Source organism: Rhinatrema bivittatum, chromosome 4, assembly GCF_901001135.1.
Source record: "Rhinatrema bivittatum chromosome 4, aRhiBiv1.1, whole genome shotgun sequence".
Taxonomy (NCBI): Eukaryota; Metazoa; Chordata; class Amphibia; order Gymnophiona; family Rhinatrematidae; genus Rhinatrema; species Rhinatrema bivittatum.
The window spans coordinates 215,356,587-215,374,537 of NC_042618.1; the positions used below are offsets into that span (position 1 = coordinate 215,356,587).

At 45.6% G+C, this 17,951-nt stretch overlaps 1 protein-coding gene across 1 annotated transcript in view; it reads right to left on the minus strand.

The window, feature by feature from the left end:
• The window catches only part of STAB2 (stabilin 2), a 473,152-nt gene that overhangs the window by 263,214 nt on the left and 191,987 nt on the right, over nucleotides 1-17,951 (minus strand). The window contains 2 exon segments of the mRNA XM_029599680.1: nucleotides 8,471-8,578; nucleotides 8,664-8,762. Of these exon segments, the coding sequence (XP_029455540.1) occupies nucleotides 8,471-8,578; nucleotides 8,664-8,762 (207 nt within the window).

The following is a 17,951-nucleotide window of genomic DNA, read 5'->3' on the forward strand; positions in this document are numbered from 1 at the left end:
TTGAAAATCTGGCCCTATGGGACAGATGTTCAAAGAGATACGCGCATAACCCCTGAAAAGCTGCCCCTTCCACCCCCTGCGCGCGCCGAGCCTATCTTGCAATTGGAAGGAAGGAAGAGAGAGGGCAAGTAAAGAGGAGAGGGGTGAGTGAGAAGGAGGAGATGGGGCAAGTAGAGAGGAGAAGGAATAAGTGAGAAGGGGAGGAGAGATAAGAGATGAGATGAGGTGAGTGGTGTGTACGGGGAAGAAGAGTGAGGGAATGAGTCGATGGGGAGAGAGGGGAGAGATGATGAATGGGTGCATGGGAAAAGGAGGGGATGAATGGGTGGGGGGAAAAGGAAAGCAAAGGAGTTAGTGGATGGTGAAGGGAGAGGATAGGCTCGGTGACGCACGCAAGCCCCAGGACGTGCCTAAATCCCGGGGCTTTCCTGGGGGGGGGCATGTCGGGAGCGCGTCAGGGGGCGTGTTGCGGCCGGTGTATCATCGGGGGCATTCTGGGGGTGGGGCCGCGGGCATGGTTCCGGCCCTGGGGCGTTCCGGGGGCATGGCCGTGGCCTCCAGACCAGCCCCCGGAGTGGAACATAGCGCGCTGGCAGCCGCCTGGCGCGCCCAAGTTACGCCTGCCCGAGGCAGGCGTAACTTGTAAAATAAAGGTGGGCGGAATTAGTTAGGGCTGGGGGTGGGTTAGATAGGGGAAGGGAGGGGAAGGTGGGGGGGGGGCAGAGGGAATGGAGGATGGTTGCGTGGCTCGGTGTGCGCAGGCTGCCAATTTTGCACAGCCTTGTGCGTGCCGACCCTGTATTTTATAACATAGGCGCGGCAGCACGCGCATGTTATAAAATCGGGAGTAGATTTGTTCGTGCCAGGTTACACGAACAAATCTACTCCCGCGCACACCTTTTAAAATCTACCCCTATATGAATAAATCAGTCAAAACATCCTAAAAGACTTAAAAGTGCTTATTTTTATTATGAATTATATTTGTACTTCATGCTGTAGGTTTTTTTCTATTTCCATGGCTTCACTCTAGTTTAGATCAGGGGTGAGCAAATGTTTTGAGCCGTGGCCCCCCCCCCCCATCCTCCTACACACACACACACACACACATATATATACATATATATATATATTTAAGGGTATTCACCAGGCAGCCACACTGCCATCCAGTGGCTAAAAGCTGTCCTTTTTTTTCTCTTCAAGTTGCTGAAAGGAATAAGCTCACATTTACACACACAGGCACAGAGAGACAGACACCCCATACCCAGATAGATTCAGAGAGAAATAGATACCTCATATCTAGACAGACACAGACATCCCACACCCAGATTGAGAGACATAATGAAACAGAGACCCTGACAGACAAGGACACGGTTATTGCATTCCCATACTGACACACAGACAAAGCCACCTCACAGAGAGACAGAAACCCCACACCCAGACAGGCACAGAGACACAGACATATCACACTTAGATAAACACAGACAGACACACAGACACACCATAGACAGTCACGGAGAGATGCATAGACACAACATATTGAAACAAACGCAGGCACATCCCACCCAAACACAGAGACACAGAACAAACACACGGGCCGATACAGTAAAGTCCGCCGGGAGAGCGGACGAAAGCCCGCTCTCCCTATATTTAAATTAGGTGATGCAGTAAAAACGGGGAAAAGGAGGCGCTAGGGACACCAGTGCGTCCCTAGCGCCTCCTTTTTGACAGGAGCGGCGGCTGTCAACGGGTTTGACAGCCGACGCTCAATTTTCCCGGCGTCAGTTCTCGAGCCCACTGACAGCCACGGGCTCGGAAACCAGACGCTGGCAAAATTGAGCATCCGGTTTTCGGCCCGACAGCCGCGGGCCGAATTCAAATTTATTTTTTTTTTTTACTTTTTTTACTTTTCGGGACCTCTGACTTAATATCGCTATGATATTAAGTCGGAGGGTGCACAGAAAAGCAGTTTTTACTGCTTTTCTGTGCACTTTCCCAGCGCCGGAAGAAATTAGCGTCGAACTTTGGGTCGGCGCTAATTTCTGAAAGTAAAATGTGCGGCTTGGCTGCACATTTTACTTTCTGTATCCCACGCGCATACCTATTAGGGCCATCAACAAGCATTTGCATGTTGAGGGTGCTATTAGGTGCCGCGGGTTGGATGCGCGTTTTCCTCCCCTTACTGAATAAGGGGTAAGGGAAAACACGCGTCCAAGAGCAGGCTAACAGTGCGCTCCGACGGAGCACACTGTACTGTATCGGCCTGACAATGAGCATAACAAGCAGACAAACACAGCAACCCAACATTTTTTGTTTTCCTTTTTTTTTTTTTAATGGTTTTCAATAATTTTCCTATTTTTTTCTCTATTTTTATATTTTTTCTTAGTCTTTTTTATTTCTCATGTTTTTATTTAAATTTTTTTTTTTTTTTTTTTTTTACACTTTTTGCCTTTATTTTCTTTCCCCACCTCCTCATTCTCTCTAGTCTCTTTTCCCATTCTTCTCCCCTACCTCACAACTTCTTTTTCCCAAGATGGACAACAGCTGTGATCTCTCTCTCCCTAGGTAGGGATCCAGAGGCAGCAGGAACTCCTCCCGGGCTGAGGCAGTTCTGCCGCAGAGCAAGCGGTTCCCTGCCCGGACACCCCCCCCCCCCCTCAGCTAGCTGCTTCTTTTTCCAGCCCACCAAAAAGGATGCATGACTAGGCCAGGGCTTCTCTTCCCTGATTGGGCAGCCAGCGTTCGCCCCTTCAGGGTCATTCACGGCCCCACTCCCTCAAATTTGCTCACCCCAGCTTAGATCATTGTCTCATTTTCTATTGTACCACCTCCACTTACATACCATTTCTGTCTTCTTCCATTGAGATAATATAGGTACGATAACACCATGTCACAAAGCAGTGACAAAATGGTGCTGACAGATGCTCAGGTCAGTTTTGTTCAGATGAACTTGCAAAGTAATACAGGCCTGGTTTTCTTACATGAAAGCAGTCAGCCGAACTTTCACAGCTGTCCATGGTACACCATTTGGGTACATAAGCAGGCACATGGAGATTTGTTTATTAATTTAGACATTTTATATACCATCGTTCCATATCAAGATCACAACCGTTTATAGAAGTAAAATTCATATCTATAAATCAACAAATATTGATGGTTTACCCAGGTAGTTTTCGTAAACAGAAATTAACATATATAAAATATAATGCTCCATTACATCTTAAAACCGCTTACTAAAGATATAAGACATAAGGCAAGCAGTACAGGAAAATAATATAACTATCACATAATAATCAGTAGATTGTATTGAGATTCTTACATTCTCGCCTTACATTTTATTCCTCATGCTTCAGATTAATATCATCCTTCATGATATTGTATTTCTCTTACATTCTGATGTTTTTAAGTTAGGCTATATGCATTTTTGAATAGCCATAAGAACATAACAACATAAAATATGCCATACTGGGTCAGACCAGGGGTCTATCAAGCTCAGAATCCTGTTTCCAACAGTGACCAGTCCAAGTCTCAAGTACCTGGTAAGTACCCAAACATTAAATAAATCATAAGCTACAATTGCTTATTAATTAATAGCAGTTTATGGATTTTTCCTCTACGAACTTATCCAAACCTTTTTTAACCCCAGTTACACTAACTGCTGTTTTTTAGTTCACATTTAAATCTCTTTCCGTCTGGTATCAAATGTAACATCTCAGGTAGAGAATTCCAGAGTTTTGGACCCGCTAAAGAAAACACACGATTTCTTATTTGAGTCAGATGTGTACTCCGTTTTGCAGGAACAGTCAATAGTCCTTTATTTTGAGATATTAGTGCTCGCTGAGATTTGTATGCTTGTAATGTCACACTGATCAGATCAGTATTACTGGAATGAATGCTTTTGAATATTAACGTTAATACTTTGCAATAGATTCAGGATTGTACTGGCAGCCAGTGCAGTGAAATCAGTGTGGATGTAATGTGATCAAATTTCCTAGTTCCTAATAAAAGTCTAACTGAGGCATTTTGTAATAATTGTAATGGTTTTAAGAGACATGCGAGAAGACAGAGTAATAGAAAGTTACAGTGGTCTAGGTTTGAGAGAATAAGAGTTTGCAATACAGTACGGAAGTCTTTGAGAGTTAATAAAGGTTTCAACTGATGTAATATGCGCAACTTGGTGTAACCTGTATTAACTAATTTATTGATGTGCTTTTTCATAGTAAGGTTTTCATCTAGCTGAATACTTGATTTGAGGGAGTAGTTTGAAAAGTATCCAAGTCTAAAACCAGAGGTTTAACTATTAGAAGAATTTCTACTTAACCAAATGATTTCAGTCTTATTAGGATTTAATGTTAGTTTAAGTTGAGATAATTCTGGCTGTATTGCTGTCATGTAGGTTGATAGTGTCGATACTGTATGCTCAAATAATTTAGAGAATGGAATATAGAACTGTATGTCATCAGCATACAAGAAGAAATAAATTCCTAAATCCACCAGTAATTTACACAGTGGGAGCATATAAATATTGAATAATGTTGCTGAGAGTGCTGAACCTGTATCAATATAGAAAGTATCAGATATGTGATTGCCCAATATTGCTCAGATGATGGCATAACAGGTTATGATCCACAGTGTCAAAGGAGGCTTTTAAATCAGCACAAGAAAATAAGATTCATCAGAATCAAAACCTTATAATACAGAGTCCATTAAGGAGAGGAGTAAAGTCTCAGATGAATGATGTTTCCTAAATCCAAATTGATTTGGGAAAAGAATGTCTTGGTCTTCCAAAAGCTATGTTGGGATAACATAGCTTTTTCAAGTACTTTTGAGAGAAAAGACAAGTTGGATATGGGACGATAGTTGTCCCAATTGTTGATTCTACAGTTCTATTTTTCAGAATCAGCTTTACCACAGCTTGTTTTAAGCCAGATGGAACCATTCCTTCTGAGAGAGAGATTAATTAAGGTTGTGATTGTCGGAGTGATAACACAATGTACTTGTTTCAAGGAACTGGCTGGAACGGGATCCTGTGGGTAAATAGCAGGATTGATTTTAGCAATCATTTGACTCATTTCAAGATTCGTTACTCTGTTGAACATTGTCCATTTAACCAGGCCATGGGAATCTTCAGGGGCTCTTGTTGCGAGAGAACAGACAGGGAAATGATTTTTCAACCTATTAATTTTATCTAGAAAAGATGTGGCATATTCATTGCAAGCAGATTTTGAAAAGTTATAATTTCTCAAGAAGGAAGATGACAGGTCCATAATTAAATGTTTAATAACATCAAAGAGTAATTTAGAATTAAATATTACTCCATGAATTTGTTTGTTCGTAGTAATATTTTTTTTGCTTTATTAGTTAATGCCCGGTATTTTATTAGGAGAGATTTATATTTTCCTAGGGATTCAGAAGACAGACATTTCTGCCAGTGTTTTTCTAATTTTCTGAGGGACTGTTTAGTGCATCTTAAATTATCATTGTTCCATGGCTTCTTAGGTTTGGAAGTATTATTTTCTTTATTATTGTCTGGACAGGACTGAGGTTTCAGCTATGCCATTGACAATCTGATCCCAGGAATCAAATGCAGAAGAGGCATTAGCTTGATATAATTCAAGGAGCTTATTTTCCATTGATTCTGAAAGTACCTCCTTGTCTATCTTTTTCCTGAAGGTAAAAGTATGATTTTTATCTATACATTTAGGAGGAGGGTTGAGGAAGGTTATTTCTACCTTTATTATTTGGTGGTCAGACCAGGGCAATATAATGTGAGCAGTATTGATTAGACAGTTAATGGTGTTGGCAAATATTAGATCTAAAATGTGTCGGGAAAATTTCATTTTTCGGGTTAGTGTGGGGGGGGAGGGGCACATTTATTAAAAAAAAAACCCAAACCCAACCCAACCCTTCAAATTTACTTAATTACAACCCCCCCCCCCCCCCCCCCAACACCATCCTGATCCCCCCCAAGACTTACTGAAAGCCCTGGTGGTCCAGCAGAGGTCCCGGGAGTGATCTTCTGCTCTCGAGCCTGCCAGGAATCAAAATGGCGCCGTAGCCCTTTGCCCTTACCATGTGACAGGGGCTACTGGTGCCATTGGTCAGCCCCTGTCACATGGAAGGAGCAATGGATGGCCTGTGTCATTTTCAAAGATGGCGCTGGCCGTCCATTGCTCCTTCCATGTGACAGGGGCCGACCAATGACACCGGCAGCCCCTGTCACATGGTAAGGGCAAAGGGCCACTGGCGCCATTTTGATTAGTGGCAGCCGACAGCCTGAGAGGGAGAGATGGCTCCCTGGACCCCACTGGACCATCAAGGCTTTTAGTAAGTCTTGGGGGGGGGGGGGGGGATCGGGATGGTGGGGGTAGGGTTGTAATTAAGTAAATTTGAAGGGTTGGGGTGGGAGTTTTTTTCGGTTTGAAAAATCTGCTGGGGAAAAAAATGACCCATAAGAAAATGAATTTTACGACGAAGCACCTAACTCGAAGCCCGACCGGAATGCTTAAAACGAAGCACATCTCTAGTCCTGCTTTATGAGTAGCTTTAGAAACAAATTGGGACCATCCCAAAGCATCCATTGTCTCTAAAAACATTTCACAGGCTACTGTTCTAAGAGGCAGATTTTATAAATTTGCGCAAGCGCGAACAAAAGTACGCTGGATTTTATAAGATACACGTGTAGCCGCGCGTATCTTATAAAATCAGGGGTCGGCGCGCGCAAGGGGGTGCACATTTGTGCAACCTGCACGCGCCGAGCCCGGTGCATGTTGCCTGTTCCCTCCGAGGCTGCTCCAAAATCGGAGCGGCCTCAGAGGGAACTTTCTTTCCACCCTTCCTCCCGCACCTTCCCCTCCCTTCCCCTACCTAACCCACCCCACCTACCCCTCCCTACCTTTTGTTGGCAGATTTACACCTGCTGAAAGCAGGTGTAAATCTGCGTGCGCCAGCGGGCTGCTGGCGCACCATCACCCGACCCGGGGGCTGGTCCGGAGGCCTCGACCATGCCCCTGGGCCGGTGCCACGCCCCCAGGTCCCGCCCCGAACTGCCCCCTGACCCCCGGACACACCCCCTCCCCCACCCCTTTTACGAAGCCCCGGGACTTACGCGTGTCCCGGGGCTGTGCATGCGCCGGCGGCCTATGCAAAATAGGCGCGCCGGCGCGCAGGGCATTTAAAATCCGGCCCTAAGTGTCTTATCTATATGAAGGTTAAAGTCTCCTACAATGAAGGTAGAGTCTGGTAATGGAAATACCTTAGCAAATAATTCAATCAGTGGTGTGCAATCTTTTTGTAGTATACCTGGAGGACAGTAGGCCAGTCCTATGTTTAAATGAGGAGATTTTAGAATTGCCACCTCGTAGGGAGGGTTAATCTCTACTTTGCAAGGTACTAACTTAAGTTCTTTTTTACTAATTATTAATAAACCCCCACCTTTTCGTTTAGGGCTAGGAAAATGAAATGCATCATAGTTAGGATGAGAAATTTGGTTTAAGAGAACATTATTTTTGTCATTAAGCCAGGTTTTAGAAATGCAAAAAATAGTAGGATTTAAATTCTCTAACAGGTCATTAATCAGGGGCTGAACATTTAATAGGAGCATTAAGCAAGAAGAAATATGCCAGTATGTTATAAACTGTGGCTAAAGGCACATAGTTTATTAAATAGCATATATTTCTACAAGTATATGTGTATGCTCCAGTACATGTAAGAACATGCATTCTTTCTCTAACCAATTTTAAAACATTCATGTGCAGGTTTTATTCACGTAATAACTGTAGCAATGTGTGTATAATAGCCCAGAATTAAATGCAGACATGGGTATTTTATAAAGTACGTGTGCACAGAATTCTCAAAATACTGAGTTGCACACGCACACTGGGAATCGCCAGCTTGCCAACATCTCCACCGGTTCACCCAGACCCTCACTGGTTCACCTACACCTTCTAGCACTTCATCTTGCACCCCTACCAATTCACCTAGACCTCCCACCCAAAAACATTGCAGACAAAAGACGCATCCAATTTCAATTGCACGAGTCAATTAGCAGGTGTAAAAACGTTTGCTAACGCATGCATGTATCTCGCTTACCAAACAACAGCTTGTGCATGTACTTATGAACCCCACCCTGGAATGCCCCTATACCATCCTGTTTTCTTCTCCCCATTAAAATTTACCTGTGATACCTTCACTAGACCACATAATAAACGAATCCTGTTTTTACCGATCGCTTCTTCTTGGTTGCTACACTGCAAGTACATGCAGTGTCTGGAGATTTATAAAATATCCTATACATGTGAACATGCTACTTAGGCATGTATATGCTATGTTCATGCACACAACTCCCCCCCCCCCCCCCAATGTAACTTTGTAAATTCACCTGAGTATATGTACAGTAGGAAAGATTTTTTTTTTTTTAACAAGGTTGGGTTAGTTTTCCATTAAGTCAGTCTAAAGGGCTTGTAATACATACCACCATGACAGACTTTTTATTCCGGATGTAGGTCTCAATGGCATCATTGTTTGGGGCAAAGATGGTGTAGCTCTCAGCTGCTTCAATTTCGTTTGCCAGGTTGTATTGCTGAAAGAAAAAAAGGTGGGAGCTCAAATAGCATGGAGTCATGTGTGATGTCAGTCGGAATGTGAACTGTGCGATGAACACTTACAATGATGTAACCCCTGAAATTGGAGTAGTTGGGTATCTGGTCTAACCGGGTCAGGAGGTCAAGCGGTAGGGGCACCATACTTCTGGCTGGGGTCAAGACCTGAAAAGCACACCACAGCAAAATATCCTTGGTGTATTTGCGCCACAGACATTTGGATTAAAATCATTAAGCGGGCAATTTTGAAAACTTGCAGGGTACTTGCAAGTCAGTGGGAGCTTTGTCCCTGTAAGGCCTGCAAGCACATTTTTTAAAGGGAAACTCCCCGTGGAAAATTTGGGGGCTGGCTGTGCCGCAGTTGCATTTCTACCCACGGACTTTGCACCCGCTTGCAGCAAGGACAAAGCCATGCAGCTAAACCAAGCACGGGAATTTCCAAACAGACTCTCTGGGGCTGATGCAATAAAAAGCACAGAATGCGGGCGCTGAAAAGGCAGCGCCCGCTTTCTTAACTGCCGAGGTATTTTTTTTTTTTTTTTTAAGGAAAAAAAACAAAAAAGGAAGTACAGAAAAGCAGTTTTTTCTGCTCTAGGCAGGCGTTAATATCTGAGATCTAAATGTGTGTCTGAGACGCACACTTTTATTTTTGAATGCGGAGTGAATTAGCATTAGCCTCATTCACATGCATTTGCAAGTGATGAGCGCTACTGCATTCACTCCGCGTCGGACGCGTGTTAAATAGGCGCTAATCCCCCTATTGCATTAGGAGGTGGATTAGCCCTTATTTAACCCGTGTCCGAGTGCGGGTTATACAGTGCACTTGGCTGAGCGCACTGTATTGCTTCGGCCCCTCTGTAGGTGGTTGGCAAGCTCCGCCATCCCTCCACCCCCCCATGACCTCCCAGTCCCATCCATTTTTGCCGTGGGTAAAGGTACCTGTGCTGTCAAACAGCACAGTGACTTTTATCCACAGAGAGGGAAGGCAATTTTCAGCAGGAAAAAGCTTTGAAAATTACCCTCTCTGCTGTAGTTGATGCTGCATGAATCCTTTTTTGAAAACATTAGAATAAGAAGAGAAAAACTGACTGCTTAGTCAGGTGTCACATCTGATTGTGAGAATAATCGCCATAGTTTGGTAGAATGAACAAGAAGCATTTTTCTCACTCCATTGTCCCTTGTTCATTACAGCTCCCATCCCAGATGATAATCCTACACTCGCTGATACACTCGCTGGCCCAGAGGGCAGACAGAAATTCTTGTCTGAGGCTTGGCCTCTGCACCGCTTTTTGGCTAGCAGGTGCTGCTTTTACTCATTTTCCTTCCATGGACTCCAGCGTGCGCCGGCCTGGCATCATGAGTGGGCCTTAAGGGGCATTCCCCCCCCACACAAACACCTCCAGTTTCATTTCTATTCCCCACCACCCAAATTGGCTACTTCAACTCCCTCTTTAATGGCCTCACTCAATACAGTATGAAGTGTCTCCAACTCCTTCAAAGTACTGCTGCCAGAACTTTAAGTAGGAGCCAGATCAATTGACCATATAAAACCTTTACCCTCCACCAACGGCACTGGCTCCCAGTCAAAAGCAGGATTACATTCAAAACTCTGCTTCGTCTTTAAGTGCATGAATAAGCAAGCACCCGAGTTCCTCTCCCAAATTCTCTCCCTTCTACGCACCCTCAAGCGATCTCCAGTCCTCCCAAAAGGCTCTTCTTTCCTCTACTCCCCTGGGCCTCTACCAGATTGTTCTGCACGAGACTTCATGCTTTCTGATGTTTATGCACCAAACAACCACTACTTCTACGACTTGAGCCTTGCCACCTCACTTTCAGGAACAAAAAGCCAAGGCTTGGCTCTTCAGCCAGACCTTCCCTGCAGAGACCCCATCCAGCCTGGACTAACTCCTTGTCCTGATGAAGAACTGTAAACCTGCACTCTTGATGTTTCTCCAACTCAAACTGAACATCACCATACATTTGTTCCCATAGTAATCTGTCTTTTCCTAAATTTATTTGTAAATTGCCTGTTCCTAAATCTGATTACAATCCACCTTAAGGCCATTCTTGGTGGAAGGCAGAATATCAAATGTCTATAAATAAATATTCCCAATTGCCTGCCTGCAGCAGCTCTGCCAAGTCCTTCCAGAAGGCGGAAAGTGTGGGGCAGTCAGGAACTCATAGAAAAGAAAATATTATGGGGATGATGAATAGGGTTGCCAACCGGCTCCAGATTTTCAGGACAGGTTGATCCAGTTCTGCTCTTACCCTACTGCATGCAGGGATTTGTAGTTCTGACTTTCCTATTACAGTTCTTTAGAAAAGCAAGACTACAAATCCCTGCATGCAACGGGGTAAAGCAGGACTGGATCAACCTGGACCCAGTTGGTAATCTTAATGTTGAAAGCAGTCTGGGAACAGAAAAATGCCCAATGTAACTCGCCTTGAGCTACCAATGAAAAGGCATGAGCTAAATACATTTAAAAAAGAAAGAGAAGAGAGACTTAAATTGAGAGGAGCTACAGTTTGCAAGATGCAACTTTCTTCCATGTCTGCAGCTGCCAGAGAAAAGAGAAAGAGAGCAGTCCAGGAGAACCCAGCTACCTTTCCAGGGCTCACTAAGCCCTGGGATCACTGCTAAGAAGAAAGTTACCAGCTCGCTCAGGGTCCTGTCAGAGGTGAAGATGCAAAAGCCCAGATGTACTAAAGGATTTTCCCCATTCTGTGTCTATAGGAAAAATGCCTAGCATATAAGATCCAAAGTGAGCCAAGGGAGGTTTATTTGTACACACAAGAGATGCAGATTTTTAAGGCAAATACTGGAGGTTCTTTTTATTTGTGTGGCTATCAGGATCTGGCAGGTTGTTGCAGTTGTTTTAGGGCAGCTGCTCAGGAAGGAATGGAGAGAGGGAGGGAGGCCTGTCTTTACAGAGGGACAAACCGGGGCAACAGCCCTGGGCCCCTACACACTTTGGGGGTCCAACACCAGTATGGTAGCCCCCAGGGGCATTGCTAGCTCTGGGCACGTGGGGCTGGTGCCTTGAGTCTGTCTCTCAGTGTCCTGAGTCTGCTGCCTCTGTAGAAAATAAAATTGTACTTTCATTCCTTTCTGCTCCGCAGGGGCCTTACAACAGGATGACAAACATCCCCCAAATTTTGGCCAACGCCTGTAAGCCAGTGCGGCTATAGTTCCTATTTCTGCCTTTGAGCCTTCTTCTTCTTTCCTGTCTCCTCGCTGGCTGAAATCTAAGCTGTCTGATCCGCGAGGGCTCTTGTATCCACTGAGCCCTGTGCTGTTCAAACAGTTGATGTCTAAACCTGTGCAGAGCTCCATAGACACAAGAGACCTTGTAGCTGGGAATCTGGAAAAATGCGACTTGGGGAAGAGAAGGCAACGATTAGGACTCAGTGATTGGGGAATAATGGGGAATAGGTAAGTGGGAATATGAAAGAAGGAGAGGTCCTGAGGGACTGGGTGGGAATCTGGGATACCAGGCTCTTGGGGATTTATCAGGGAGTAGAAGACAAATAGGGATTGGGAACTGGGAGCAGGGCAAGGGAAGAGCAAGGACCTGGAGGTGGGGGAGAGCAGGGTAGAATGGAGACTCAGGGACTGGGTGGGAATCTGGAAGAATGGGGGATTGGGGGTGAGTAGAGAAAAAATAGGACTCTGAGACTGGGGGTGAGCAGAGGAAGTGTGGGAAAGATCAGGACCTGGGTAGGTATCTGGAAAAATAGGGGACTGGGTGGGAGACCAGAGACATGCATTGGGGAAGAGAGCAGGGGGAAGAACAGGGACTCGGGGCTGGGTGGAAGAGTAGGGACTAAGAAGGAGAGCAGGGGAAGAATGGGACTCAGGAACTAGGGGGAAAGCAGTTGAAGTATGGGACTGAGTGAAAGTCTGACTCAGATTTTGTGGGAGAATGGGGACTTGGATACAGAGCATTGGGAGGTAGAGCAGGGGCTTGAAGGAACAATGGGGACTCAGCAACTGTGTAGGTATGAGTGGATGTGTGAGATAGGGATAGGAGAAGGTGGCTGGGTTGAATGGTGGTGTGAATGGCCTGGAGGACTGGAGAGAGGGTGAGATGCGGTGAAAAGAAACGGGGGTGCTATGGAGGTATGTGAGAGAGGAAAGGAATAGGTGTGTGAGTGGGGTGAGAGAGAGCGGGAATGGGTAATGGGGAGGTGGTGAAAGAGGGGTAATAGGAAGCTGTGTAGGAGGCAAGCAACAGAACAGGCTGGAGGCCTGGGAGGGAAGGATCTGGAACTGGTGAGAGAAAGAGAGGCAGTGGAACCTCAATGAGAGAGAGGAAGAAGATGAGAATACAGAATGGAAATGGAGAACTAGGAAGTAGGTAAAAGATACAGGAGGGATAAGAGGCTGGGGAAGGAATGAGAGATGGGAGTTAGGAAGGGAATGAGAAAGAGATGAAAAGCTGGTAGGTAAGTGAAAGATAAAAAGAAGGAGACTGAGGATTAGAGGGTTAAATGAGGAGGAGGGGTGAAATTTAGTTATCAGTGGACAGCGAGACAGAAGAGAGAAATGGAGAAAAAAGATGAAAAGGAAACTTCAATATCAGGCTGATGTCAGGAAAGAAGGGAAGAAGACAGCAGGAGAGAGAGGAAATGGAAAATAGACCCTGGAAAAGAATATAGGAGAAAATAAAAAAGGAGAGATCAAGGCCAATTGAAAAAATATGCACAGATAACAAAAAGTAAAATACAGAAAATATTTTATTTTCTATTTTTAAAGAATGGAATGTGTCAACTTTGGGAATGTGCATTTCTTATATATTTGTCTTTTGCTCTGTGCAGGAGGAAATGCATCTGTTTTTATTTCCTGTGGTGTTGCACTGCATGCAGTATGGCTTCCTGGCATTTTCATTTCAGTTTTTGTCTGAATGCTTCTGTTTCTTATTTGTGCTCCCTTATTTTGTATTAGGTAAGGGTCAGTTTGTGTTCTGTGTGTGTGACCAAGGTGAGGGATTCTGCTAAGATGTAGCGCTATGTAATGACTTATAGCAGTTTGGCAGGTGGATTGGTGTTCTAGGGTTGTGCTGTTCTTTATCAGGCGGATTCAGTAAGAAGCGTGGGAGAACGGATGCTCCGTGTTCAGAACCTGCTCTCCCAATGCGTGCCCAGCCACCTCTCCTGGGTGCGCGATCCTGTATTTAAATGAGGGGGTCACGCTAAAAGGAGGTGCTAGGGATGATTACGCACCCATAGCGCCTCCTTGGCTCAGGATAGGTGGCTCTGTCAGCGGGTTCAGGAAACCGACGCTCAATTTTGCGAGAGTCAATTTTCCAAACCCTCTGACGGCCATCAGTTAGAAAAACAGACACTGTTAAAATTGAGCATTCATTCTCCTAACTGGACTGGCTGGCACATTTTTTTAAATAAATTAAAAAAAAATTTTTTTAACATTTTTGGTTGCTCTGACTTAATATCACAAATTAAGTCGGAGGGTGTATAGAAAAATAGTATTTTCTGCTTGGACAGACATTAATTTCTGAGCATAAAATGTGGGATTGGCCGCACATTTCACTTTCAGTATCCCAGGTAACTAACTAATAGCCTCATCAACATGCATTTCCCTGTATGTACCCGGATCAGTCCAGACTCCTGGGTTTATGCATCCCTGCCAGCAGATGGAGACAGAAAGTTTCATTGACACTGCTTCATAAACCCCAGTGCCACCTGCAGTTCCTCAGTATTTCTCTGTCTCCAGCAGATGGCACAGGGTGCTAAAACTGCAGTTCTGCAGTTTTGTCTTCCTTTTTCACTTTTTCTTTTGAGCCTTCCTCCCGGGGTTCTCTTTTTAGGAATCCTTTGGGTTCTCTCCATCCAGTTGAGGTGGACGAGCCAGGGGTTGACACCCTTTTGTGAGCTCGTCTGTGCGCCTGTGGGGTGTAAATCTGGTTGTCCAGATCCCTCCTCTTCATGAGGCCACTCCAGCGGCTGCAACTCCATTGGGGTTTATCCCCCTTTCCCTCTGTCCCTAAGGCTTGTCTTAGGCTCAGAGTCTCAGACTGTTGAGGTAAAGATTTATTAGGAAAAAAAAAAGGCTCTTTAGGGAGCAACTGTGGTGCAGGTGACCTTCTACTCTCCCAGTGGTGGTAAGAGGGGCTGTTTTCCCATGGGGGACCACTTTTTCTACCATATTTTCCTTTTTTTCAGAGTCTCTGTGTAGTTTCCTCCCCCCCCCCCCCCCCCCGTTATGGCCCATGGGGCCTCGTGTCGTGCGTGTGGCTTGTCCCATTTGCGCCTTAATCAGGGCAGGCTTTGTGCAGGTTGTGCCGAGGGAGGGCTCCTCCGGGGGCCCTCAAGCTACAAAACTGCGTTGGAGGTCAGCAGAATCGGGTCAGCAATCAGGCCGAGGCTCTTATCAGGATCTTGCTTTTTGCTGGACAGCGTGGGAGCAGCAGCCATTTTGGATTTTTCAGCGCCTGTTCCCGTACCATCGGGGAGAGTGGGGCAGGGTTCTCCCTGCTTATCTCTAGCCCATTCAGATTTTGGAATTGATCGAGGGGGACTGGAGGGGGGGACAGGTAGGGCCCAGGTAGGAGCAGTGACATCTTTTTCCCCTGAATTTATTTTGTTACTTCATGATGCCTTTTTGGCCAGGCAACAGGTGGCTGTGGGAGTCACTCAGGCCCAGTCTCGACCCCTCCCAGCCCGTGGGAGTACATAAGAACATAAGAAATTGCCATGCTGGGTCAGACCAAGGGTCCATCAAGCCCAGCATCCTGTTTCCAACAGATGCCAAACCAGGCCACAAGAACCTGGCAATTACCCAAACACTAAGAAGACCCCATGCTACTGATGCAATTAATAGCAGTGGCTATTCCCTAAGTAAACTTGATTAATAGCCGTTAATGGACTTCTCCAAGAACTTATCCAAACCTTTTTTGTACTCGTCCCATTGGCGATCTGTTCCATATTTCCCCTTGTGGTCCCGGGGTCAAGCAGGCAGTGGTACGAAAGACCCTGGATTGCCTCCAGCGTTTGGGTGTGCTAATCCCATTTCTCTCGAAAGAGGTTTGCACAGGTCGCTACTCCATTTATTTCATGGTCCCCAAGGAGGAGGACACATTTTGTCCCATACTCGATTTGAAGAGGGTGAACACAGCTCTCAAGGTGCCACGCTTCCAGATGGAAACTTTGCGGTCCGTGATAGCAGCGGTTCGCAAGGGGGAGTTTCTGGCTTCGTTGGATCTTATGAAGGCCTATCTGCACATTCCCATCCATCCGGACTCACAACGCTTTCTTTGCTTCATGATCCTGGGTCAGCATTTTCAGTTCTGGGCCCTTCCATTTGGGCTGATCACAGCCCCACTCACCTTCACCAAGGTAATGGTGGTGGTGGTGGCGGCACTTCAGAAGGAAGGGATTCTAGTCCATTCATATTTGGACGACTGGTTTATCAGGACAAAGTTGGAGTCACTCTGCCAACAGTCGGTTTGCAAAGTACTTGAAGCTCCTCAGTCTCTCGGCTGGATAGTAAACCTGACAAAGAGTCACTTGATGCCATCTCAGTCCTTGGATTATCTGGCCGCTCATTTCAACATTCGAATCGGAAGAGTATATCTTTCGGAGACGAGAGTTCTCAAGTTGCAGAGTTGGGTCCACCAGCTGTTGTGGTTGCAAGTCCCCAATGTGTGGGATTATTTGCAAATTCTAGGCTTGATGACTTCAACGCTGTAGTTGGTTCCATGGGCATTCTTCCTTTTGACCACCGATGTATGCCTTGTGCTCTTATGACTACCGATGCCATGTATATATGTATATAGTTTTATATATGTTTATATTTACAGTTTTCAATATTTATTGATCTATTAATTTGCATCGCCTAATCCCCCTGTTATTCTGTACTATTATTTCGGTTTTATGTAAGGGCGCCGCCCAAAAGTTTTTGTTCATTGTGAACCGATACGATGTGCGAACGGATATCGGTATATAAGAGACCTTAAATAAATAAATAAATAAATAAATAAATAAATAAATAAATGAGGCCATTGCAAAGGTCACTTTTAACATGTTGGAGGCCAGTCTCGGAGGAATTTCATCTGCCATTGCCTCTCGAGGGTTTAGCCAGGGAGAGTCTTGCTTGGTGGCTTCAGACTCACAATCTTCTGCGAAGGATGGACCTTGAAGTCCCAGACTGGAGGATAGTTACCACTAATGCCAGTCTCTCTGGCTGGGGTACAGTTTCCTAACACCATTCAGTCCAGGGGTTCTGGTCTGCAAGAGAGTCTGCTTCGTCTATCAACTGTCTGGAGACAGGGCGATTCGTCTGGCCTTGAGAGAGCTCTTGCTATTGGTGGAAGGTCGGTCGGTACAAATTCTGTCTGACAATACGACTATGGTGGCGTATATGAATCGGCAGGCCGGGACCAAGAGTCAGGCGGCAGCTCGGGAAGCTCAGGAGTTAATTCTTTGGGCAGAGTGGCACCTGTATCCCACATAGCCAGGATCGCCAACGTTCAAGCAGATTTCTTGAGTAGAACTCAGCTGGACCCAGGTGAGTGGGAATTGTTGGAGGCTGCGATGCAGCTCATTCGCGATTGGTGGGGTCAGTCTCACATGGATTTAATGGTGATTCGCCAGAATTCTAAAGCGTTCCGATATTTCATTCGGTGATGTCAACATGGTGCTGAAGGCGTCGATGCTCTGGTTCTTCCTTGGCCGCAGGGAGTTCTGCTTTATATGTTTCCTCCCTGGCTGTTAGTAGGCAAGGTGCTACATCACATCAAAAAACATAGTGGGGAGGTAGTCCTGGTTGCTCCAGAGTGGCCGCGACATCCTTGGTTCGCAGATCTGATCAACTTAGCGCTGGACGGGCCGATTCGCTTCAATCATTTAGCGGGCCTGTTTCATCAGGGCCCCATATTTTCAGACGAGGCTGCTCACTTCTGTCTAATGGCATGGCTTTTGAGAGACGCCGGTTAAGATGCAGAGGTTATCCGGAAGCGGTCTTCTTCTTTGGAAATAATCGAGAGGACTACACTTTTAGTTTCTTTTTTCAATGAACATGATCTGAGTTGTTATGTAGTAGGGGTGTGAATCGTGTGATCGATCGTCTTAACGATCGATTTTGGCTGGGGGGGGGGGGGGGGGAGGTAAATCTTATCGTCGTGTTTTGTTTTTTTAAAAAATCGTTAAAAATCGTAAATCGGGGAAGGGCGGGAAAACCGGCACACCAAAAAAACCCTAAAACCCACCCCGAACCTTTAAAACAAATCCCCCACCCTCTCGAACCCCCCCAAAATGTTTTAAATTACCTGGGGTCCAGTGGAGGGGTCCCGGCGCGATCTCCCTCTCTCTGGCCACAACTGCGTTAAGAGCAATGGC